This window comes from Dermacentor variabilis, chromosome 1 (genome assembly GCF_050947875.1).
Source record: "Dermacentor variabilis isolate Ectoservices chromosome 1, ASM5094787v1, whole genome shotgun sequence".
Classification (NCBI taxonomy): domain Eukaryota; kingdom Metazoa; phylum Arthropoda; class Arachnida; order Ixodida; family Ixodidae; genus Dermacentor; species Dermacentor variabilis.
In genome coordinates this window covers 256,613,007-256,639,853 of record NC_134568.1, presented here as the reverse complement: position 1 = coordinate 256,639,853, position 26,847 = coordinate 256,613,007, and the positions used below count along the sequence as shown (strand labels likewise).

Below are 26,847 nucleotides of genomic sequence, written 5' to 3'. Positions count from 1 at the left end.
TAAGTAAGTTTTTGTATTTAGGTGACTGTCACCGAAGTACGCACTGTCACGAAAGAAGGATAGCCACCTATTGGCTGGAAATAACATGATAGCCTTTAACTGTATTACGCACCTTTGGTAAACACATTGTGTTCTTAATTTTTACATATGGAAGTAAGGCCAGAAGGGAAAAATGTGAGGTTGTCAAGCAGAAAAAGCAATTTCACAACACAAAGGTTGACTTTGCACCTGGGTTTAATTCATTTGTATGTACAGTCAAACTTGATATATTGCCAATTTTGCAAAGTTCTTTGTAGTATATTATATATATATATATATTTATATTTATATACTCTCTTCATAGTAACATACTACACAAAGTAACCTTGGTGTACGACGTCTTGGCAATGACTTTCAGGAAATAATGGTTCAGTATAGGATGCTATGTCTAAAACAATAATTACAGGCAGATCATTCCTGCAGGTGGTGGTTCTACATGGCGACAAAACACCGGCATATGCACTCTGAGCAGTCTTGTTCACTCTGTACCTATACCTATATCTCCATTATAAAATATGAAGGAGCAATACAGTGAAGTGTCACAAGACCCAGATATGCCAAGATGAGCAGCACTGTAAACAGGAAAGATTTTCAAACAAGTATATACACATACAACCAAGGTGACGCATTACAGCTGACCAACACTTGAGAAGAAAGCATTTTCACAACCACAGCCTACACAATACATTGACTGAGAAGTAAAAATAAATGATTTTTCAACACACCAGTAGAAATCAGTAAAAAATGACTGAAAGCACAGACAAGATTAGGAGATGAAGTTTGCTGCCACACATCAACCAACAATGTTCGCTTAGCAACAAAACTTACAAGCTGATTTATTGGATAAAGCTCACTTTCACCGAGGTATTTTTGCTAACTTGCAAAATTTAATACAATAAGCAGAATTTCACCTGTGCAGCAGACTAGGTTACTGCTGGAAGAGAACAGCACACATGCCAACAATGGCTAAAATCTACATCAGAACAAGTGCCAAGTAGGCCTCCTTCTTTCCCCTTTTCTTTACTTTCTTTTTTTACATGGTATTTACATTTATTTTTCCCAGTGTGTGCCTGGCCACCTGAATGCAATCCCGTGACAATCTTCGTTGTAGTCCCTATGGGGATTCCTTTGGGCCAATACATGATTCAGTACACAGAGTACAACATATGTACAGAGCTTTGCAGCCCCATTTTAAAGTATACCCAACTAAAGGTACAGCGGCATCTACACAAGAATAGATGCAGAGAGAACCAAAACAATATTCATTTCACAAGTGTCTTCAGAACCTGAGAAAGCCTTTTTTGGAGACAGGTGGCTGTGTGTGTGTATGTATGTGTACGTGCATGTGTGTGTGTGTTTTGTCTTACTAAAAACATGGTATTCAATGGTCCTCTGATACACCTGAGAGAACAGCCACTTCATGCCAGCATGCTGCCTCAGTAGCTCCCGCTGGCATGGGAACACTGGTAGTTTCAATTCCAGCACACGCTACTTTCTTTTGTCACTAAGTGGGACGCATGTTTGACATGCACTAATGCAGAAAGAGCCAGATACTTTTCCAGGCCAGTTCTCATCAATTTTAACAAGGTGAGCATATGGATACAATAAATATACTATATTCCTTTAACTTGGTGAGGACCATGCCTTTACATCACACCCTCAGCCAGCCAGAAGCCTCACATTGGCTACTCTACAGCAGTGAAATGTCACTAAGAGAGACCATTCAACAAAGGAACCACTTTCAATTACACCAGATGCCACCTTAAAGCAGCACCCAGAGCTGACTAAAAGATAAAAGCAAGCACAGGTCAAAGCAGCTAACTGCTTGGGAAAACCATTGCACCACTAATAGTACCGGCGTGGTGTTGTCTCTTATCACAGTACCAAAACATACAAAAATTCAAGCCAAACAAGTTGCACCCTTTAGGCCTGAATGAAGAAAACGAGTAGCACATAAACAATGTCAAGCAAGCAGAACAAAGGCAACAAAAAACGCAACACATCAGAAGTTACCTTTCTTTTTTTCTTAATGAAAAAAAAATAATAAGGAAGCTCATTGCACCTTGTCAGGCAATGTAGCTTGCTGCCTTGATGTTAGCACATAACCTAAATGCCCTGGAAAGCTGGCATTGGAGAGATCTAAGCTCCTTATCAACATTCCCCTATGTTATCTCTTTCAGCTTGACAGGGTTCCCAAGTGCTTCTCTTCAAACACTTTCTGCCCCACGAGCAGATATACAGGGCAGAGAAAGCATCATTCCTGAGCAAAGCCTTCAGTCTCTTCTATGGCATAGGTCAACTTCTCCACCAGCTGCTCGTAGCTCTTATAGGGTGGCAAGTCCAGCCGGTTGAAGCATGTGTGACTTCGGGGAAGCCATGTCTCCTTGCCTACTTTCTCAATGCAGAAACGCTGTGGCCCATTGCTCCCTGAGAAAGCAAATGACAAAAGCAATGCAAGCTACACTTATTTGTGCATAACATAAACCTAGTCTCCCAATTGCACCCCAGAGTTAATTCATAAACTTCTATGTAGGAGATGCCTTACTTTGGCTCACAAATAGAACCATGCATTTTTGTCTTCTGAACTTCAATTTAAGAGTAACTGTTAAACATTTAGAATTTGGTCAGACAACAAACAAGTTTTCAATGTCATTTTTTTTCAACTTTACAACTAAAGTTTAGCGTTACAGCTAAGAGGAAGCTTTAGCTTGTGATAAACAGATTTCGCTATACAAATGCACATGAAATGCAGATATGCTTCCATTAGACAGCCACTGAACTGAATGTGACTGACGGGGTTACACCATCACAGGGAAACACAGGGCTATGAGAGACACCACACTAGAGGGCTACAGATTAAATTTGGCCATGTGGGAGTAGATATTTGATTTAGGTTATCAATATCTCAAACAATGCCAATTAGCAAAAAGAAAAAGAACATTTACCATGCGACTTTACACAAAATATCACTAATAGCAGCTATTACACAGACACTGCAATCTGTAATATGCATCTATTTGAGTGTTTAAAATAGACAACTTCAATGGATAATTTCCAATTATGCTAGACCAATACGTTCGTTAGATGAGTTTAGCAAAAGTCTTACTAACAAGTGAATAACTACTACATTTGAGAGTAATGTATAATATATAAATTTAATCAGCTTTACATAATGACTAAAGATGTCCTACATTCTGTGCACATTCTTAAAGCATAAAATAAATAGCCTAAGTGGCGAACATTGAAGCAATGGCGGCATGTAGGAGGTTGTATGGGCCGCCACCTGAACATTAAACGAACGGCGGCATATAAGCGGTTGGACAAGCTGGCACGTACTGTGGAGAAAGTGTTAAAGCTTCTCACTAGTGAGATTTTGTAAGAGCTAGCATGATTAGGCTAAGAAACACACTGTGCTTAAAAAATGAACACTATTGGCTATTAGTAAATGATGCTGCTGAAAGCTACCGAAGCTAGATCTTTAGAAAATACCAAAACAGCTCTGAACTTGGTTCTTACCGCTCAGCGGAAAGCAAAAGGAACAATCATGGAAGAATTCTGAATGCCATGTGAATAGGTCATTTCTCCATGGGAAACAAGCAAAAAAGTATCACTATGCATGCGCAAATATGTTTCCCACTCAATCAAAATAGAGGGTTTAACATCCCAAAGCAATGCACAGGCTATGCGGGATGAAGTAGTGGAAGGCTTCATACTAATTTCCACCGCCTGAGGTTTTGTACCATACACCTAAATCAAAGTACATAAGCCCACAAATGACCAGCAGCGGTCACCAACCCTTTGTTACATGGAGCGTTACCATGCACCAACTGTTACCATTATTTTGCACACAAAGGTGTTTTATTATAAAACTCACCCATAAGCTCAGCAAATCCACCAACAGGTACACGGCACGTGCCTGTGACAAACTGTAGTAAGCGTGCCCTTTTTTCATTGTCCATATCTCGGATAAACTGCCAGAACCAGATAACTTGTTTACTGTTACGAGTGTAGTGCCGGTAGATGCTGTTCCGCTGCCAGTCATCAATGTCAATTTCTTGCATTCCACACAGCATCAGCTATGGGAAAATGAGAGAAAAAATAAAGAGCAAAAGAATTCAAGACACAGCCTGCTGCACTCATGAAGTTTCCAGACGAACTCAGCGTACCATAAGAAATTACAGGTTTATCTTTCTTCTAATTACAGCACTGGCATGCTATCACCAACTGTGAATAATCATGCAACATCTGCTACCAAGCTATGATTTATACACCAGACTCTTTGAAAGTTGAGTTTCACTGGTGTTGATTTGATGAAGTGTTGCACGAGAGTGGATGCAAGGAACATAAGAAAATGAACATAAAGCAGCTTGAGAAAAAAGGACAATGCAGAATGTGGTAGCACATTTTGGTAGGGTCACATAGAACAAAAGATATCGCCACCTATATGCATTGTTCAACCATCCTATGTTCAGATCCTGGTGTCCACAAATGAAAACTGAAATCATCTAACAAAAATAAGCTTCATGTTTGGAAGTTGATTATTTTTCTCCTTTAGTTTAAGCTTGAGTACACAGCGAACTGCATTGTAAGCTGGTTTTACAACAAGAAATAACCAAAAATTTTCATTAAGCACAAGAAACGGATGAAAAGAAAGGTCACACATGTGAACGAGAAGAAGTTGACCTATTTTTTTTCTCCCTCAAATGCAGAGCAGTATTTACTGGCAGGACAAACTGTTAATTGTAAATTATGAAGTTTTTGTCCACACAATAAGTTCTGATTTTTAAAGGAGGCACAAGGATCAGGAAACAAAAATGCAAATATTGTCAGAATGATGCAGACTGTTTTTCCAGAAGTGGATCATCTTATTTTAGGAATTTGTCAGCATTCAGTTTATTATGCCAGTGCCATGCTAATATGCTGTCAGTGGCTGAAGCCAGGGTGTCACCTCAGCCTGAACGTCAGCATCACTGGTGTTTTCTAAAAAGAATGTTTTCTGGAACTGGTAACGTCATACTGGAATAATCATTAAGGGCTTTCAATTTTAAGCACGGATGCATTCACTAATGCAGCAGGAGTGGACGTGCTCAATAATATTTGTAGGTGGACACACTCTGGGTAGCATTACTTTCTAGGGGTGTGGAAATGTTTGAAACTTTTGAATAACGAATAAAATATTGTCATTCGATTTAGTCCTTGAATAAAATTGTCGCTATTTAAAAATACAAATATTTTTCAAATACTTCATGTCGTAGATTGTACACGATCAAACATAAAACTCAAGCGAAAATGCAGTATGTTTCATCCCATCCACAGTGGACATAACATATCGGAGCCCGTTCCACAGTCAGCCAGACTTTTCCAGCTAAATACGATCACTCACACTGAAATGTTTAGACATGGCGTTCGACAGTGGGTATTGTTTCGAACTATTTATAGATGCAGCAGTTGTGCCCTCAATTTGGATTAAATCACAATATCATTACGATATTATCGGGAGACACTCGAGAGACGAGCCGCCGCGAGAACGATGACGAAGTGGGTCTGTGCCCTTGGCACGAGCGTATGTAGGCCTGGTGCTCATGCTCCAGTCCAGTGTAAATAGCCTGTAAATAGCCTCTTCCGTCTGTGTCTTTCTACACGTAACATTCTGGTGGAGGTGAGCGATCCCCGTCCTCGCCACGGAACTCCGGAGTGGTTGGTACATCGAGCTCGTCACCATGCCTCTCGGTGACGAGACTGCCTCTGCAACGGCTTCGTCTTGTCCGCCTGCTGGAATCGTCATGGTTGCCCAACATTGCGATCCTGGTGTGTTCTCTGGCCTGGAGGGCCAGGACGTTGACGAATGGATCAAGCTATATGAACATGCCAGTGCTAATAACAGGTGGGACCCAACCATTATGCTCGCCAATGTCATCTTTTATCTCGGCGGAATACCACGCGTGTGGCCCCAGATGCATGACGACAAGATAACCAGTTGGGACAGTTTCAAAGGAAAGCTACAGGAACTGTTCGGTGGCCCCATTGGCCGCAAGGTTGCCGCGAGAAAGGCTCTTGCGTCTTGTGTTCAGACATCTACAGAGCCGTATGTTTCATACATCCTCGATGTCTTGGCTCTATGCCGCAAAACTGATGATGCTATGCCTGAAGCAGATAAAGTGTCACATGTTCTAAAAGGCATCGCCGACAACACTTTCAATTTGCTTGTTTTTGGCAACATCTCGACAATCGACGCCATCATTAAAGAATGCCGTCACCTTGAACAAGCTAAGAGCCGCCGCATCACACACCACATTACGCGGCTACCCAACACTGCTGCTACGTCGACATGCGAGGGTCGACTGCATCAGGCCACCACCTGTGACGTTACCCGTATTGTTCGCCGCGAGCTCGAGGCCGCCTGTTCACCAGCTTTCTTCGCGACGCCTCCCAATCTGCCAGCAACCACGATTGCGATGATTCAGGCCGCAGTCAGACAGGAATTTGAGAACATGGGTCTGAACTGCGTGTGTTCAACGTCTCAACCCAGTGTTCCCCAGTTCTCTACCGGCCCTCCTCATGCCCCGGCAGTCCTTTTCTGCCATATCTTGCTGCGATCCGTCCGAATGGCGTACGACCTGATGACAGGCCGATCTCGTCACTGCCGCAACCGATGGCCACCACCTCCTCGGACATACGCCGCCACTTATTCCCGCACCTTTGGACCTTCTGTTCCCTATGCCGCCCGCCATGAACCCTACACTAGACATTGTGCTTCCGTCCACCACAGCTTCAAGTAGCGCTTATGCCCATGATGCAATCGCCTGTGCTGACCATACTCGTCAACTTGCGCGCGTTCGTCTACAAGTGTCTCAAGACAAACAGAATTTGTTTAATTGCAACATAATTATTACAATAGCGGTACTGTCTGCTGCGGCAATTCCAACTAAAGAAAAGGGGCTTTTTTCCTGTCTTCTGTCACTGCAGACGTGTATGAATGGTTGTGATGGCATACGCAAATATTAATTGGTCCACAGGGTTACCTTTATAAATTTTATATGATACTGCATTACTGTATTCTTCTAAGAGTCTCGAGTTTGCAAACAATCTGTTTAGTTGTTCCTAATGCTTCCTTTGTGATTTTGAAGTGTGCCTTATAACAACCACTGTAATGACAAACTCTCTATGTCATAGATACCAGGATGTTAAAATTGTTGGATATTAATGGTGAGAAAGCTATATATTATTCACTAACTTGTAGAAAAATAATGTATTTAATTCACTTCTGAATTTGATTCGTATTCAATTTGCCCCTGTCACTATTCAATCGCACAAACTGCTATTCACACACACTTATTCCTTTCATACTGCCCAATTGTAAAGTGCACAGAAAAGATGAGCTGCATAAATGTCATTGATTCTAAGGAATGCTCTTTACTACAGTATGATATTGCACCATATGTGATGGAACACCAAAACTGATACTTTTAAAGTATGACTTTCAGAAATTGTGTTCCCTATTCGAAACATAAGAATCGCAATAACAGAAATTTGGAGCTTTATTATGTTAAACAGTGAAATAGGCACATGTTTATAGCAGCTAATTCACACATTATTAGCAACTAAACAGTACTCACTTGGGATGATGCTACACAAGCTCACATGCATCATGTTAAAGGTATAAAGTCGCCGACCGTTTATTCGGACCTCACGGGGACTGTGGAAATGTCCGAATAAACAGGTGCCGAAAAAGCAGATTAAGAAAAAAAAAAAAAAAAAATCCTTTATTTCCACGCACTTATTCGGGCTCATCAGTTGGCTTGAAGAAATCATGAATGCGCCATTGCACGCTGTTCCGTTTACGTGCAATCAGATAAGCCTGAATCTCGGAGAGGGTCGCATAGTCACTATAGGCAGCTCAAAGCACAGTCACTGCTTGTACACGCTCCGCATGCGACGGCAGTGTAGCACATGGTGAGTCATCTTTCAACTCTGAGTCATCATCCAGCGGTGCAGCAGAAACCTGACGAATGATCTCACTGTCGTCAAGTTCTGCAAATGTCTGTACAGCAGCGTCAGCATCTGTGAAACTGTCAAATGAGACAGTGTCTGGAATCGCAATGCTCGGCAGAACATTTTCAGCGTCAGTAGGGAGCACATCGAAAGGCGACAAATCCTAGGCCTCCTGGCACCCGCTTGCCGGTATTCCCCAGCGAAGTATGCGTGGGCTCTGTTGGCGCAATTAGACACTTGACGCGATGTTTCCGTATGCCGCGTTGGATCACCGCAACCTCGACACAGCACACAAAGCAAACATCACCGCGCCGTCATGCCGACACCAGTCGCACGAATGAAAAACATCGCCTACTCGCAGCGTCGTGCACGAAGAAACAAACAAATCAGCTGCTGGATTGTCTTGACATGGCTTACTAAACTGAGACCGGAACTGCTGTAGCAATGGCTGTAGCCACGAACCAGGCAGAAACAATGATGATGAGCGGAGATTTGCAGTAGTGCCACTTTGTGGGGCAGCAAGGAGGCTCCGTTCAAAACAAAAATGGTGTTCAGCAAATCGAACCATGCACCGGTCAGAGTCGGTGCATGGTGCTCCCAATTGAGTTGGCTCAAGGAGTGTCAGAAAAATCAGACGAGAGGTTGCAAGGTGTCAGAACTTTCGGCAGTTGTTATACATAGTGGCCTATGGCGAGAATGGCGGTGCCGCAAAGCAGACTGAATAATCAAGCATGTCCGAATTTTAGGAGTCCGAAAAATCAGTCGACGAATGTATGTGCAGAAATTATAAATCAAGAAAGGTATACTAGACAGTATCAGTACTGCCTTACTCACATGGAAGAATGGTTAATGGAATGCTTTATGCTGTTGCTAACACTCCACAATATATCCCTTAATCACAAAATAATTTGTGCACACAGTGTTTTTGCACTGATGATCACTACGCACAATCCAGATTAAGGTCAGATAGGAGTAAACATGCATACCTCAAGTTCTCGTTCATCAAAGTAATGGAGCCATTCCAAAGGCAGGACTTCATTGAAGCCATCCAAGAATGATTTTGTCTGCTCTTCTTGGCCCCGTGAAAACCGCCAATCCGTCATCAACCTGTTAAGAGAAGGAGAACTCTAGTATGTGCCTACTTGATTTTAAATGGCTTGCAAGCACCTACCTCAGGTACTCATCTTTGTTCTCCTCAGTAACTCTAATTTCTCCTCCACCGGCCTTTAGTTCATGAGACTGGATCTGTCCTAGCACCTCAAAGTCTACACTGAAGTACAGTTCAAGGGAACACTCTTCAATATTGTTCTCTCTGAAAGAAAAAGGCCACAAAGAGGGAGAAACAAATAAATGTTATTGTTATGCTGTTTCAAAAGCCTGAGCAACTGCTGAAGCACTCACTTGATCCAGATGAGGGAATTGTAAAACTCATTGTCTATGGACTCAATGTCCTTCATGGTGAGCTTTTTGCCAAGCATACGCTTATAGAAGGGAAGTGTGAATCCACTGTATATGAATTTCCCATGGAAGAGAGCCTGTCGGGAAGCACAGTTAATGGAGGTGTTAGCTACACATGAAGTGCGTAGCCTTTTTACTTTCGGCTGCCTTAAATGCATAAGGTTTACATATTTACCATGGCAATGAACCTTCCGATGAACCGGAAGTACAGCAGATGGTCAGGGTTCACAGAGCTCGCAGGGTTAATCTGCAGGCTGTAATTGTTCTTTCCCGCATATTCAAACAAGCAGTACATGGGGTTGAGGACCTCATGTGACAGCAGGAAAAACCACTCTCTGTAAACCAAAAACAAGAGTTTTAATTCACCTGGAAACACAAAGTATGTAACAAAATTCACCTGGCTATTCCTCCATAATCAAGGCCTTCTTCCCCCTTGAATGTGATGAAGAGCCTTCTTCGCAGTTCATGCGGTGGAACCCGCATAATCTATGAAAGACGACTGCTCGTAAGTACACAATAGTAATAAAGCAATGTTCGCAAGCAATTTATACTCAATTTTAGCTGTGATGAAACATTAAATTAAGTACTACGGCAGCACTAACTTTTGAAGAATGAAGGGGCTGAACACAAGACTTTTTTTTTTCCACAACATGAATTATACTAGATTTGTGCAATGGTAGTGTGAAAATAAAGAAAACAAAAGTAAGTTGTGATTAGGACTTATCAATATTATGTTTCTTTGCAACTGGCCTTTCAAATAGCATGTACAGCCTATTGCAATCAAGACCAGTCGACCATTTTGGTTGATAAATAGCTGGCCTTCACTTTTTTGTAATTGGGTGAACTATACTGTTTCGCTCAGAATGATGTTTGAGACCTCGCATATTAAGTTTACCTATTACTGCTCACTATGGGCATGTGACACCTGACAAGGACAATATACCATAAGAAAACAGAAATAGTTAATCCTAAAGAGGACAACAGGAACATATGCGACATTGTAGAAGTCTACGCATAAGCCAGACAACTGCCCCCAACACAAAACCTATCAAATAAACACTGTAAGAAACTTTTTCTCACTCTTGTGTTGTTCATCTGCTTTACAACTAGCAACAAACATTAACAAGACATCGAATTGATGTATCAAAATTTCACATTCTGACAGCAAAGCTCTAGCAAAATTGTGAACAGCAGTGGAGCACGTGACACCATGAAAGCCCCATAGCAGCTCAGGGCAAGTGCACTCACTTGGCCAAAAGAATCTTCAAATATGTTTCCCCGGGAGACTGTTATCTTGATGTGGCTAGGCAAAGAGTTGCACTGTGGGAGAAGAAGAGAAAGAACAATGTGCAATTATCGTATTTACTTGCATATTGATCGCACTCACATAATGATTGCACCCCTGAATTTTGTCATCAAAATTCGTTTTTTTTCTTTCCTGTGTAATGATCGCACCGCTAACTTGCCGCAGCGATATGTGATGTGTCAAGTCTAGCTAATGATGATCGCGCTTACCATCTGTCGAATGCTACACGAATGACTCTTCCAAGACATGCCAAGCGGTCTGCACGCACCAAACATTCTTAAGCAGACACCCCATTTCATTCCTTTATCACTTTCCGCACTTCCATGGGAAAAAAAAAAAAAAAATAGAGCCAAACCTGCCTCGGCTTTATTATTTGTAAGCTTTACAATGGTTGTGGTCAACAACAACAAAAAAGGCGCCTTTCGATTCTTCTCGTCTGCACTCGTGGGCACGCGACAAATCACGAGTGGCAACGATAGCAGCCATGTTTACACTGATACGTTAGAAGTGCACCCTATTCATGCACCGACAGTTGTAACACAGCTAAGATACTCGCCCACCCTTAGTGGAAATGTGCCGTATTAGGATAGTAGTGAAGACAAATGCTGCAGTTTCCACAGTATGCGCGCCATGTGTTTTTATGTCACTGGCAGCTAAGTGCACCCATCTCTGTTTCTGTCCCCTCAAAGTGGACATGGTTACGTTATTGCCGCAAACTTGCAGATATTAATGATATTATGCATTACTGATACGGAAGAAACTGTTTCAATGTACGTATAGTAGTCACAAGAAGAAAAAAAAATCGCGTTCAGCTTGCTCTGCCGGCTGCCATTTTTGTTTTGGTCTCCTGCACTGTTACAGCAGCAGCCTGTTTGTTGACTTGTTGTCATCCCGCAGTAAATGCGGGATGAAACATTTTTTTTTTTCTTTTCGTGGGAAATTTAACCCGCGTAATGATCGCACCCCTGAATTTGCGCCAATTTTTCTGACAAACGAAGTGTGATCATTATGCGAGTAAATATGGTATGCGGTTTTACGTGACAAAATCACAACATGATTGAGGCAAGCTGCAGTGGGGGACTCCAGAAATTTTTACCACCTGGGGATCCTCAACGTGCACCGAATGCATGGCTCACAGGCATGTTTGCAATTCATCCCTATCAAAATGCAGTCCCCACGGCCGGTACTTCATCCCATGACCTCGTGCTTAGCAGCAGAACGCCATAGCTGCTAAGCCACCACAGTGGGTTCAGAACAGTGTGGAAAACGTCCCCTGGTGTCCCAATAGTAGTTATGTTAGTAAGAATTACAAATCAATTAGTATTAGGAAAGGTGGCCAGACACTTACGTGGCACAAGTAGCGGAATTGCGTAAGCTTCCACTTGAAATTTCTTTCATAAGCTAATGGCACTCCATAGGCTCCCTTTGGACTGCAAGAAGAAAACAATGTTCATACATTAGCTATCATACGGTACGACAAAAAAGCAGGTACAAAAAGTGAAAGCCTATCTATGTGACAAAAAAAAAAATTAGGAGCACAGACAAAACGTAGAAGACTGTCAGAAGGTCAGCATGACAGAGCTGTCGCCAGTGTATGCAAGATTTGGTGCAGCAGAAAACACAAAACAGCAAGAATGTTCTTTTTAGAGCACAGCTCTTAAGGGCCCGTTCCTGCAGGTAGCGGCAGCAGCGGAGTAACCAAGTGAACAAGCACAACGGCGAAAGATGAAGGAGCAAACTGGAGTGGAAGATGAAAGATGCAAGCTACGAACAGCGGAGACCAATTAGAGTGGCCCCTTCTGTGACGTGTGTGCAGGAAACTGGGTTCATGCGGACCCGCCCGACTGCTCACTTCGTACTATCGTCTGCTGGCATCAGCTCTCACTTGTTTCAATTGTTATGGCTTGCAATTGTTTTGTAATCTGATTGTATGCATGATGCGAATTATGTAGTACTTTCTGGAAGCCAAGCGGCACCATTGATTACACTGGAACCTTCGACGAGTCATGCATAAAAGCCAATGCGCTTCACCCGCAGATCAGATTTTCGACGACTGCAGACTCTGGTACATGTCTCTCTTAAATTCTTTGACTTAACATATTGCAAAATGAAAACACGTATAGAGCGATGGTTAAATTTTTGCATTAGGGAGTGTTGTTCCCATCGAGAGCTTTTATTTTTTTAATAGAAGGAAAGTTTTTTACAACATCCGTTAACCCGAATGCTGATTTGACAAGGCATAAAAAATGGCTGCTTTGATATCTGTAGCATGACCTGTAAAACTGGATGTTTGTTACATGCACTGTGGCCATGTGAAGTGGCTTGTGAAATTGTAAAGAAACTTTGTTTGGAACATAACCTGTAGGTAAGATGCAGCTCACATGCAAGAAAGATGCCATGCAACAGTAACCAAACACGCTTAAAGCAGTACTACAACAAAATGTCAAAGCCATGCTTAACAAACTTTCAAAGCAGAGAGAGACTGAAAATTTCCACTCGCATTAAGGAAACCACAAATGCTGCCAGCACCAGTAAATGAGTAAGTGCAATCCCATCGACCTTGCCCAGTTCTCTATGGCCCACAGTAAATAGCATGTGCAGGAGCCTCTGTTCTGTTACCGTTTGCTCCCACTTTTCCCCCTTACAGGAGAACGCCAGTATCGCCACCTGTTCCCTACCTAGCCATAAGATGGAAAGTGCTCATTACCTAGAACATTCTCTCGTCCCTAAGTAGTGATATGTATTAATTAGCTGGCGTGTAAAAGGTGTTCGTTGCTGAAATAAATGTTAAACAAACGTACACATTCTAGTCCATTATCTCCTCAAGCTTGAATCATGCCGCAGTTATCAAGCAAGTAGGCAGTAGCTGTGGTGCATGCGAGTGCCGAGATATATCCCCATTGGCACTTGTGACCTACACGATTTGGAGCAAGAGTGGCTCCAAATTTCCAAACCTCCCTCTATAACATAGTTTACTATGCATGCATGGGAAACATTCAACGTACGATGGCCGAGGATCTTTGAATGTTGTTGTCTTGGAATTGTGGTCCACAAAGTAGCGTACTCTGTTTGCTGTGTACTTGATTTCCCAACCAGGAGGGAGGGGCTCTTCTTTTCTGCATAATGAAAGAAAATAAACTGTCAATCACTATGAACAGCTGTTTGCCAAAAGTTGGAAAAGAATAAGTCACTCACCCTTGGGTACGTGGGTCTTCCCACTGCGTTGTTTTGTTTTTGTGGTTCACAAAGTACACACGATTGTTTGGGTCAATCCTTTTTTCTGTTGAAACAAACAAAATTCTCTATGAAAAATGTTGGACGACAAGAGGGAGGAAGGTTGGCTACGAAGTTCTTTACATACCCCACCCTTCAGGCAAAGGCCCCAGTGGATCATCGTCATCCACTTGGACTGGTGTCTGAAAAGAAAAAGAGTGGATGGAGGCCGCGATCAGGGTGCTACAGGCATACAACTGAATGTGTACATGTTTGGGCATTGCAAGCATCAGATCGATAGCAACATTTTGCAAAAAAAGGTTGCAGACCAATGAAGTAGAAGACAGAAGAGTAGGATTTCAGATTTTCAATAATACAGAGATGGAAGCATCCAAAGGAGTTTTGGAGCAGTTCTGGGAGCAGCAAATTTGGCACAGTGGAGCAGGTTTGGAGCAGGTTTGGAGCAGGAATTGCTCGTTTTGGAGCAGAAGATACATGTTTTGGAACATGCTAGGTAAGGTTCAACATGAAATGCAGACAAATCAAGAAAAGGAGTTCTTTATTTGACTTTGCTGAACACTATTAGGTTACGGCGGATCACTTCTGCGGAAATCTGCAAGGTGGAGGAAGTTCAGTAAAGGAAAAAAAATGTCATACACCCGACAAAGCAAACCCATATGCGTTCCTTGGAAACCACTATTAAGTTATCTGCCGGACGTGCCAACTAAATGTGGCAAAAAAAAAAAAAAAAAAAAAAAAAAGAGGGGGGGGGGGGACTTACGAGAACTGCACTCACTGTATGTTGCAAGACTTTTGCTAATGTTAGTAGAGTTGTTTTTGTTATGCACAGGCAACTATTATTTAAGTTTAATTAGCTAACACTAATTACCTCACTTAAAGTATAAAGATATTGGAGAATGCAAATCCTAAGTTGCTTTAAATCCAGTTATCTCTCACGTTTCAACATCCTCCACAATGTTTTCATTGACATCTCGTCATTAGGTAAGTTTATAAAGTTAGCTAATTAGATGTATTCGTGCACAATGAACAAGAAATACTGACTGTGACAATCACAAACAACACCCATCAACATACAGTGAGCACCATGCACATAATGCCATTATTTTCTAAAATTCTTGGTGACATTCAGTTGGCATAGCAGAGTACCACAGAATAAATATGAAGTTACTTTGTTGGTCATTGCATGTTTGCCAGTAATCCACATAAGTTGGCGAGAAGAAAAAAAGAACTCTGACATTTATGCAAAGAATAAAGGGAACAAAGTGTTCAGTGTTTTTCCGATCAGCGTCGGTGACCAATATTTTATGTAAGCTCGATTATTAGGGCTGCCCCATAAAGTCAATGTAAAACAGCGACCAATATTGTAAATCGCAAACAATGGTTTGTTAAAATTTTCGGAATCGATCTGCAGAAGTTGCGTCGTGAACATGATTGCTGTGAACGTAATCTCCGTCGTTCATGTAATCTCCAACCCTTTAGACTGCCATTTGGCCGTTACAGTAGACTCAAGCCGAAACTTTACTTCCGCAGTTTGCGTTTTGTGGCCGCAAAAGTCTGATTTTGTATGGTGCGGTTTTGCCAGGGTGGATGGATGGATGAATAACTTTCTTGAGGTCCGTCGGTGTGCGCGATTAGTGCGCAGCGGGCCGCTCCCACAGGCCCGATGGACAGCCCAGAGCTGTGATTCAAGGTCCGAGCTACGTAGAGCTCGGTTTCACTCTTCCTTGGTGGTCCTGGCCCCTGGCGCCAGGCAGCAACCCCAGAGCATGTGAGCAAGGTTAGCTATATCCTGACAGTAGCGATACGCATTGTGAGGGTGCGCGTCCGGAAAGATTTTGTGCAGGAAGGCCGGGCATGGGTAGGTGCCCGCGTGAAGCCGCCTGTATGTGCCTTCTTGTGCTTTATTGAGTGCTTTGTGCGGTAGCGGCATGGGTCTCTTAAGTAACTTATAATGCTGGGTGAGGTCGTAAGTGACGAGTGGGTCGCGCTCGCTCTCCCATCTAGCCGAGAGGGAGTCCGGGCTCGCACAGTGAGTTAGGTCTCGTGCGGCCTCGTGTGCTGTCTCGTTGAGGTTAGGGAGCGGCCCCTCCAATGGTCCCATGTGTGCCGGGAACCAATTTATGTAGTGTGGGGTGAGGTGATAAGTACCAAGTATTCTGCAGACAGTCGGGGATATGCTCCCTGTTCCGAAGGACAGAACTGCCCTCTTGGAGTTGCAGTATATCAAGCTTTTGTCGTCTTTTAGGAGTGCAAGGCTGATGGCCGCCTGCTCGGCCACCTCAGGACTATCAGTGCGGACCGTGCACGCGTTGATGACCATGCCATCCTTGTTGATCAGCGCTGCTACATAGGCTCGTCTGCCAGGATATTTGGCTACGTCCGTAAAGCAGCATGCTTTCCCGGTGGCGGCTGCCTGTCGGAGAAGTGCTTTGGCTCGAGCAAGTCTTCTGTCGATGTTGCGCTCTGGGTTCATATTCCTGGGCAGAGCGGCTGCCCTGATCTTTTTCCGCTGGTCGGGTGTTAGCCTGTGGCTGTTACACTCGACCTCCCGAGGCGCGATGCCAATTTCTCGTAGGATCCACCTGCCCGCATGTGTGCCAGACAGCCTGGTGATCTGTGCCCGTTCCTGTGCCTCCGCAATCTCGCTCAGCGTGTTGTACATGCCTAATGCGTCCAGTGCCTCCGTGCTCGTGTGCATGGGTAGACCCATGGCTCTCTCGGCGACCTTACGCAGGAGCGTGTCAAGCTTGTCTCTCTCCACTTTGGACCAATTGTGCATGGCCACGATGTACACGAAGTGGCCAAGATGACAGTTTCAATTTTCCTGAGTTTTCCAGGTTGAGCGACACAGAACTTTATTTTGTGTCAAGATAGACTGACACCACATTGTCTGATGCTGTCACTCTCAAGTAAGTATTAAAGAAAAAAAAAGGCAACAACTTAATCCAGTTTGAATAGTAAGGAGTAGTGTTTATTTTATTCAAAGTAGAAAACTGAAGGAACGGATAGTAAAATGCACTGCAAATAAAATATCTTTGAAAAAGAAAAATGACAAAACCCATTGTAAATCGAGTCGAACAATTTATATACAAATAAAAAGATGCATACAGAAGCAAATATTTTCAAAAATGAGCTATTTCTATCAAGTGATAGCAAGATCATTGGTATTAGGCCCAAACTTTGTCACAAGTGAGATTTCTTTCTAAGTAGTTGGAAAGTCAATCTCAAATGTCCTCACATACTCTTAGCCCACGCACAATGCCTCAGTTTTGTGTTTTCAAGAGTTTATTTTGGCTTGGATGAGGGTCACCTGCTTCTTTGTGTCAACCAACACTTTCCTTTTTTGAGCTCAAGCTCTTTCAAAGAAGAGGAGGCACAGTTCTATTCCCAATCATTCTCAATGCGACGGCCATTTCTGTTCTTGTCCTCATTCCCTCTCGCGTTCGCCCCACAGACCATTTGAAGCATCCTCTTGGTCAATTGTACAGTCAACGTCCGATTTTTCGTACTCCCTAGGGGCCACGAAAACGCTTCACCGCGTAACACCGCTGTGCCAAGGTGAAGCTGCCTTTTGGGAACCCGCATTATGCAACGAGCCATGCTTTCTAAGCTTCGAAGCCAATTGCGAGGATTACAGAGGCGGAGTCGGTGCCATTACTGACAGCGGCGAATTCTTTCAATGAAAAACACAGCACCAAACGGCAAGAACCTTAATAGCGAACGTCGAAGCAGTTAAGCCTAGCGGTGCCGCGGTGGTGGCTATGGCTGCCAGCGGTTCTGCGTGCGAGAGCGCCGATTCGAGGCGGAGAGACAATCAAAATGGCGGTGGTGGTGGCTTCGATTAATGCTGTTTCGGACCTGCGCTCGCGACAAGAAGTCCGGAAAATCGGACAGCGAAGGGATCTTGCGTCTGAAATTACAGACGTGGGCAAGAGGGCAGAACTTTTACGACGCATTGTGACTGCATTTGGTCCCACGGCGATCACCTAGATTGGAGAAGCGTGGCAAGGGGGGGCAAACGGTGGCAGCCGCATGCTCCAAATATCGCGTTTCCAACAGCTGATCGCTGTATTTTTCCGACGCTGCTTTGCTATGGTATGTGAATTGCCTGTCTTCACCACCGCCAGTGCAACAGCTCCAGAGTTTGGGCACCGAAGGCGAACACTTATATTTTCCTCCCTCGCGCTTCCCAATTCTGGTTGCATCCGGCACACGACTGTTTACTGTGCATCGAAAGTGAACAAAGACGAAGCGCCATGTTCACACTCCCTGCCCCCGATGGCTTCTGTTGCGCTAAGCTATGTGAAATGGACCATGACTAAATACTGGACTAGTTTCTTAGACCTTATAAATGGCGAAGCGTTGCAGAGATAAAAATTATAACGGACAGAGAACAGGAACTTACCAACACATGCGCATTTGGCGAAGCAGCTCAAGAAAAAAAAAAAAGGAGATGTACGTCTCTTTTTTTTTTTCTCTTCCCCTATTTACATGATTAAATACACGACAATCTTGAAGTGCATAGCAAAATAACATTTGGATTATAAATGCTGGAGTTCCACGTGTTAGCTTGCCGTGGTAAGCTCTGTTCGTGGGGTGCATTTGCATTGCAATTTGCACTAGTTTTCTACTTAAATATACATATCTGACGCCATGAATGTTGCCTGCCTCGGTCAAGTGGCGACCTTTCTCAAAGGTACGTCAGGCCTTAAAACTCGCAGTGCGAAATCAGTTAGAAGCACAGCGAGTGCCTTCATCCCATTGTCTGCTTCACATGTAAGTGCTCCGACTTCTGCCATTTGCGGCGCTGCTACTAGCAAGTCGCTGGCACCATACGATGGCTGCCCAGTGCCTACAGAATTACTGGTTTTAGCAATACTCAGTTGTTAAAATGAGCAGCTGCCGCAACATAAGGTTTTGTGTGTTTTACGGTAAAATAAACCACCTAATACAATTTCCTATGCCGCATTCTTTGCTTGAACGATTAAATCTGGCTAATGGGTGTCTGTGCCAGAAAGAAAAGGAATACGAAATTCAGGAAAAAAAAAAAGAAATTGAGCTGCCTTTGTCACATTCCTCTACACATTGCCAACCTTTACACCCCTCTCCCTTCCACCCCTCCAATACAAGATTCGACTGCGCTGATGTCACAGGGGTGGAAGGGAGACAGGAGACGAACGCGCAAGGCTGGGGAAGCTTAGGCGTGCCATGCAGCGTTTGCAGCACAAAGGTGGGTATGGCAAAGGTGTGCGGTACACAGGCAAATGCAGCAGCTCACTCTCTTTTTTTTTCGGTGCACACATCCAGCAGGCAGGTCTAATTGATATAAATCGTAACACGGCATAGGAACATTGTAGTAAAGTTCATTTCACCATAGAACACATACGAAAGTTCACAGTGCATAAGCTGCCCATTGTTAAGTATACACTTGAATCCTGCAAATACAGTCTTTGTTCACATGTTTTTTCCCAGGTATAACATTGCTAAAGCATAGTATAATCATAAGTGGGTTCGACAGTATAACGAATATAACGATATTTCACTGCCACTGCAAAGGAATATGTAGGCAAGAAATGGAAACTGCCGCATTACGCAGATTGTCAAATGGGTAATTAGATCTGGCTACTTGTAAATGCACCTCTCAAATTGCACGCTATGCAACAGCGAGCAGTGGCCAAAGCACAGCAGCGTAATATTAGGCCCTCTTGCCGTCATGTTCAGTGTAAATTCTAAGTGTGATGAGATCCTATCGTGCCCTGCACACCACATGCTGTGGGTGCGAGGGGGAGCCGAAAGGAATGGTGACTTGACGCGTGCATCTCACACAAGCAAGAAGGTGAGGGGGGGACACGAGTATCCTCCTCTCGCCGGCCAAGCGCACAGGTGGCCCACATGCCCTGTCTTGGAGGTATCATATTTTCACACATATAACAAGCGCCAAAATTTGAAAAAAATTAGCAGTAAAGCTGGGGTGAGGGTTATACGCAAATTTCACTTGGAGGTGCGGCTTCAAGGTAGCGCGGCACGCATGCCATTAAGCCACACTTCAAGGCAAAGTTCTCCTCCATTTAGTTTCGTTATCTCCTAGGAAGCCCCACCCTCTCCCTACAGACGCACGTTGAAGCTCCCTTCTCCGATCCTTCATGGTCATCCATTCTCCTCCAATTAACGGTTCGACAATGTGCATGTAGTGAATAGTGCATGAGGCGCCGGCAAACTCGTACGTCAACAGTTCCTGCGTCGCTCCCTCACTCTACCTGAAGCGCTTCGCGATACAGTGGACAGCGAAATCACCATTGGGATTTTCAGCTCGGTCACGTTTGCTTCGTCGCCACTGCCCATGCAAGAGCTACTCTGTCTGCACTTTCATCCTCTGTCAAGTAACTGCCAGCTGCATCTGTGAAGTGATCCGATTCACGTCAGAGGTTATATAACTGATTTGTCCGTGATCACATCCGTTGCGTGTTTCCAGCTTTATAAGCATCACCAAAGAAGCGGGGGTACAAAGTCGCTGGCCTAAGATACGACAGTGACAAGTCGTGCATCTATGAATGGACTGTTTTTACAAAGATTTGAGTGTTGTATGCAATTATTTTCGCGGGTTATATGAGTAGATTTTTTTCTTGTTTCCCTACTGCTGTAATTGGAGGTGCAGGTGCAGGCCGAGATGGCAGTGGCTTTATGTCTGCTGTATTGCTACATGTTTAGTGCTGGAGGTCAGGTATTCTTGAGTTCTTGAGACATGTTGAATCGAGAGGCAGACAAAGCACTCGCTCCCCTCTGCCTACGTTCGTTATGATAGCATTGTCCCACTGTAGGCAACGTTATCAGCCGTGGTGGCAGAGTGGACCCGAAAGTGTTGCAGGCTTTGCTTCGTAGCACCAATGTGAAGATATGACCGAAACAGAATGAAAGTGTATTTTTGTTCACAAACTCTCATATTCAACAAAATGATTTTATTTTGCCAACAGCACTACAATTCAGAAAATTTTATGGCCCCTTTCGCGTAAGAGAACTCCGTCAGTGAATGTATTGCTTGCATAAAAGATTGAATTTTAACATGGTGAAATTTCATTATAACGAAATATAAGGTTTCACTGCATTAAAATAAATTAGCTACAATGTTAAAGAAAATTACACCCTTTTGGTCGTACCTTGCCACACAACAATACTTGTCACCTGTCTTGTACGCATTTTCTTTAACGCTGCATGCCCGGTACTTCCAAGTCACAAATGGCATGCGCATTACCAGCATGACAGAGCACTCTAGACAGGAAAGCAGCGAGCGCAGCGTTTTCAAGAAAGGAAATGCAAGCAAGACAGATAATGATTACTGTTATGCAGCAAGATATGACTCAAAGGGTGTACATTTGTTTAAGAGTGTATAAATACAGTTCAGTGTGTGGACTGTAGGAACTCTTTGCACTTGTTTTTACATAAGCAATGTGTTTTACATAAACATTGGCCATGTTTGCAGACAGCAGTCATTTGTTTAGATTCAGTGAAAGGTGCACAATGTGAAATATTATAGTAGCCATTACCTAAAGGAATAAAAACTTTGAATGGAGCACACGCCAGAGCACATGTTACTGACTACACCAGATGTGCATGCTAAGCGCATCTATTTGGACGAACATGCACATGCTGTTCTTCCATGGCTACTACACTGCAAAAGTAGTCACGAGAGTCCAAATCTGTAAAAGCTTCAAGCAAGTTCTCCATACAGGTTGCCAGTACTAATCATTTGCACGAGATGACAAGGGTTGCAGTTTTCATGACGATTTTAAGCAAAAGACCGGCTAAGTAAAGGTATGCTGATGCAATTAACATTTGTTCATAAAATTTACTGTGACAGCAGTTAAAATCTCTAAACAGGGATTGGTTTGCATGTGTGCCCTTTCTGTTTTTGCCGTCGGCATCGTTACAGTGTTATGCTGTCACTGTCAGGCCTACTCCTTATCCTAAGCTTCACTCTCAGCATGTGGCAAAGAAAACAAGACTTCTGCATACACCCACTACTGGGAATTGAACCCATGCCCTAGGAGGAAGTGCTGGGCGATGGATGCACTTACCACTGTGCTACCATGAAGCGTTGTTGCATTTTGTGTAGGATTACACAGTGCACACAGAAGCTAAGATTGGTAGCGTCTGTGCATGCATTTCTGAGGTCACAACAGGCAATATTAAACCGAATGAAGACAATGACAAGTGCATCATGAGAAAGTTCTTCATAATTTATCACTTTCTGCTTTCCTGCCACCGCTTCTCCTCCCACTGCAGAATATTCCTCGAATTGCATTTAAAAAAAAAAAAAAAACGAGGTTGAACTTTACCGACTTCCAATTTCTTGTTATTTGGTGCAAAACAGTTGGGTGGCCGCCACGAGAATTTTATCAGCTCTCCATAGTTCATTCATACTCCTAGAAGGCTGTGCTGCTACGGCACCATGGTGGACAGCAAACTGCCACAGGAAGTTTGAAGCTCATTGGTGATCGGGCCCCAGATTAAGGAGCACAAAAGCAGCGAGTGTGCCTACCAAGCTTGTCTGTGCACTTGCAGTATGGAACGGATTAAACTTGTGTCTAGACAAAAAGCATCAAGCTGAATTCGCATTATACACAACATAAACTGCTGGCATAGCGCAGTAGAGGTCACATTTCACAGCATTGTGATGATGCACGACGGGCAAACGAGAAATGCGCCTGTGGCCTCTATTACCACAAAATCTTCAGTAGATTGAAGCACAACTGTGAGCTAAGAGCCCATAAATAAATTTTCTGTGCTGCTGGAGTTGTAAGAAATGTTTAACTAGTCTTTTTTGCTTGAAAACATCCCAGTAATGGCACTTTTAAAATAAACTGGCACCTGTTTCTTTTTTTGAGACTAAAAAGCCAACTTTTTTTAGATTTGTCAACATCTGCCTCTTATGTCAAGGCATCATGCATATCCCACAACTATTTGAAGTATTTGCTTAGAAATTATTTGACACTAATTACTACTATTTGCTTTCACTTTGCTTTTGTCACAAAAGTTGACGTAATCAAAGCGCACACCACACATCATCCAAGCCAGCAAAGCAGCACCTCAGCCCCACGACAGCTTCAACAGAGGGAGAGAGCGCATACGCCACAGACAACAAACGCAATCAATGCCAACTAGAAGTTTCGAGGAGAGAGAGAGGGCGCACGCCTAAACACCCTCTCAGACATCGACCCACGATGAGGAGAGCAAGAATGAGAGGGGGACAGCCCGAGTGTGTGCTGATGGATGAGTCACTGTCACCACAGCTGAAAACGTGAGAAATGTCTAAGAAGATTCCCAGGCTTTGTTCATGCTATGGGAGCACAACTCCATCAAAAGTTCGAGAAACGCCAGCGGAGGCTATAAAATCGTCGTACTTGGATCAAAGAGATCAGAGATCACACCGCGCTGGTGAAGAGATGTGATGCATAAACTGTCTGCAGAAGAAGGGGATTCCCCGACTAGCTGGCTGACAAGTTTCTCAAGTGTCTGCATTTCCAGAAGAAGTTCCTACTTCAAGGTTTGCCACGAGCTACGCCGAGGATGTCTGGCTCAAGACCAACATGGGTGAATACGAGTGGGCCCTTGGTGCTCCTATTCATTCTGCATGTGTATGTGTGTGTGTGTGTTGAACTCTTAGTGCTTGTCGTTATTTTCAAGAGTTTTGTTAATACCCACCTTTAACTGCATTGCGATGTACCTAGCCAAAATGTACATGTGTGAATGTCGGTAACTAATTTTTTTTTATTTGAAGAATATATTTTGTTGAGTTTTGACAACTCTGGGCTCTGACTTGGCTTTTGGACCACAACCAGCGTTCACTCAGATACCAGAAGGCCTCTTATTAATTGTCCGTGCTTTCATGGGGTTACTTTCGGAGGCTGATAAGTCAGCTGTGGAACTTGGCCTGGCATTGGCGCCTTGTTCACGAGGCGCGCGGCAGTTTTGAAAAAAGAAATTTATATTTGTAGAAGCCCAGTTTCAATGACGACTACAAATACAACAAAAGCAGTGGTGCCCGATGTGAGAGCGTGATGCTGCCACAGTAAAAATGAGTTCAGAGCTGGAGAAATCACTAAAGCCTGGTGATTAAAGATGTTTCTCTTTAACCATCTAATAATTAGAAATTTTAGCAATTCAAACATCTTTCTCACTCCAATGTAATCTGAATTAAGGTCAGAAAAAAAAATTGTTGCGGCTGCAATTGTTATGGTGCTTGGCTTACGCATTCTAGAACCAACTGTGATGAGTGTACTGAGGTGAAGCAACTGTTATGGAAATTAGGGGAGTGCAAATATTCAAAGAGTTCGAATATTATCGAATACTTCATTTTAATATTCGCATTAGATTCAAGAAATAGATATTTGAAAATGTTTGAATACTTGGTTGGATACCAATGTCTGAATCAAATCTAATATATTGCTGGCTGTGCGGGAGTAAACATGGTTCTTAGCATTTTTATCAAATCTAAGAATATTGGGGCGATTTCGTGCTGAACCTTGTGGTATTTCGTGCTGCTAGCAAAATTTCACCTGTAAAGCACTTAGCCACTAGATGTCAAAACTCTGCAGGAAAGCCAGCCTCTCAGTAGCAAGTGACACGGGCTCACAGACAGCCAGGGTGCACTTTTAAAGCGAAAGCGATGAGGGCCCCGTGTAGCAGAAAATCTGGTGTTGGTGTCTGCGGCGCCATTGACATCACGTGAGCGAAAATTGCTGTAAATATTTTGGTATATGTATATGCCATGCCTTGCTATATGACATGCCATATATGCGGGATACAGTACCACATCATTCTATCACTAAAGTAGTATACTCATACCCTGTCTTACATTCTTGACAAAGTTATTACTCAGAATTTTGAGAATGACAGCCCACAAACAAATGCCATGAAACAAAACACCGACAGCGCATGCTTTTTTAGGTTAAATCTGCTCAGATGTAAATATTAAAAGTGCCAAACAATAACAGAAACCTGAAAATGATGTTTTTTTTTTTTTTTGCGCAGCTGTGCACTGCCTTCGGGATCACCCATGCAAGAGATCGCATATCTACCCGAAAGCTCGCAATCGAGCATAGCATTTGCCGCCAGCGTTTTCAGGTAAACATCACGATTACATAAGCTGCAGTTGCTAGGAAGCACGAGAAACAGTCAGGGATCTTCTAATGCTATCGCATCCCACTTTTAAAGGCAAAGCTTAAGCGTCCCCCAAGAGTTCTTTTACTTTTCTGATCTTTGTTTCTTTTTATTTTTTGGTGCCACCCCCAATTCTGAGCTTATTGCTTGACAACAAGTGCGATGAGTGATAAGTGGCACACGGTCAAATGCTTCCGAGTTTACGGGCATTTGATACAGTATAATAAGGCAAAGGCTGGTGAGGACAGCTAGTGGGAATGATTAAACTTTCCAAGTTAACATGAGCCAAATACATAATGTTTTAGTATAACAGCTTACTAGCCTAACTTTTTAACTTTGACAATGCAATTGCAATGTTCCAACATAATAAATTAACCCAGCTTCGTAATACATACACGATTTCCAATTCAATATTTGAATCTAAGTGTTCATATTTGATTATTATTTGAAAATATTTACATTTGCACACTCCCAAGTGGAAATGCAATGTGGCATATCGTATAATTACGTCCCCTTAAACTGTTACAAGAATATTACAGGGAATATACATGTTTGTAAACACTGACAATAATACGATACCGCAGATGCACATAAGGATGGTTCAGGTTCATAATTTAGTTTTATTTTTTCCAATACAGAGCAAGCATGAAAAATTTTAAAAGCACGCAAGACAGATACTCACATGGTACAGGAAGCGTTGCTGGCACTGTTGCATGGCCTGAGCCTGGGTTGACTGCCAGTGCTGATAGTTGCGCACACTCTCAGCTGTTGGCCTCTGCCATGTAGTCGTCCTTGTATTGTGATCGACGTAATACACTCGTCCCCTGTTGTCTCGTCTCATCTCCCAACTGCAAGATTAAAGTGGGTGCCAGAAGCATATGCAGTTGTTAGGCTGCCAATGAACTAGTACTGTATACAATGCTGCATGGAAATATTCACTAGCCACGCTATGCCGCTCTTGTATCTCATAGTAAAACGTTTATGTATAGCACTCCCGCACACAGTGAATGCAATACTAAGAATAAAGCTCAGTGATAGAAAACCAATTTGTCAAAATTCTGTAAACAGATGTGGTTCTACATCGGCATTTAAAAATGATTGCAGAATTTTCTTTCATGAAATTCTATCAGAATGAGGACATTTCAGTGTTTTTGTACACCATAACACAACTGTTAGGTCTTCATATGTTTATTGTGACGTCTACATTGTCTAGGGCAATTCTCATGCATTTTAAATTAATCATTGCCCATCACAAGAAGTAAAACAATGGTAAAACAAACAATGGTGTAACAGTCTGAGTGGCTGCCAATGCAGTTATTAGATGTCTTGGTGCTCGTACTGTGGCCAGGAACGGCACATGTACCCGTATCTAACTAAGGGATCCGTACTGTGCTCCGTGACAGTGGCCCCACCGCAATAGCTTGTGTCCGCTTCACCGCATAACACAGTTCTACTACACCGAAGCAGACTAAAGAGAGCCGACAATTGTGAAATGCAAATAAGAGCCTTGCAGGCCGCAAAGTAAATGTAACCATGTGCTTGGCAGAATTGGCTCAGCGTACATGGTACCCAGTAGGTGCTTATCGATGTGCACTTTTTCAGATGCTTTGCCAACTGCTCTGTGCATGCGTAGTCCCAATGTTTACGCAGCACCTGGCTGG

General features: G+C 43.2%; 1 protein-coding gene across 4 annotated transcripts in view; it reads right to left on the bottom strand.

Moving 5' to 3' along the window:
- Positions 1-216: 216 nt before the first annotated feature.
- Positions 217-26,847, bottom strand: part of Su(dx) (WW domain containing E3 ubiquitin protein ligase suppressor of deltex) — an 80,955-nt gene continuing 54,324 nt past the window's right edge. For all 4 annotated transcript variants that reach the window (XM_075673495.1, XM_075673498.1, XM_075673497.1 and 1 more), the window contains exons 10-22: positions 25,869-26,034; positions 14,157-14,211; positions 13,991-14,075; positions 13,801-13,911; positions 12,144-12,225; positions 10,738-10,809; positions 9,887-9,975; positions 9,665-9,824; positions 9,433-9,566; positions 9,203-9,343; positions 9,018-9,138; positions 3,914-4,115; positions 217-2,466 (exon numbers count right to left, since the gene is read on the bottom strand). In XM_075673495.1, coding sequence (XP_075529610.1) covers positions 2,294-2,466; positions 3,914-4,115; positions 9,018-9,138; positions 9,203-9,343; positions 9,433-9,566; positions 9,665-9,824; positions 9,887-9,975; positions 10,738-10,809; positions 12,144-12,225; positions 13,801-13,911; positions 13,991-14,075; positions 14,157-14,211; positions 25,869-26,034 — 1,591 coding nt within the window. In that variant the 3' untranslated portion in view covers positions 217-2,293. The remainder of the gene's footprint in view (positions 2,467-3,913; positions 4,116-9,017; positions 9,139-9,202; positions 9,344-9,432; positions 9,567-9,664; positions 9,825-9,886; positions 9,976-10,737; positions 10,810-12,143; positions 12,226-13,800; positions 13,912-13,990; positions 14,076-14,156; positions 14,212-25,868; positions 26,035-26,847) is intronic.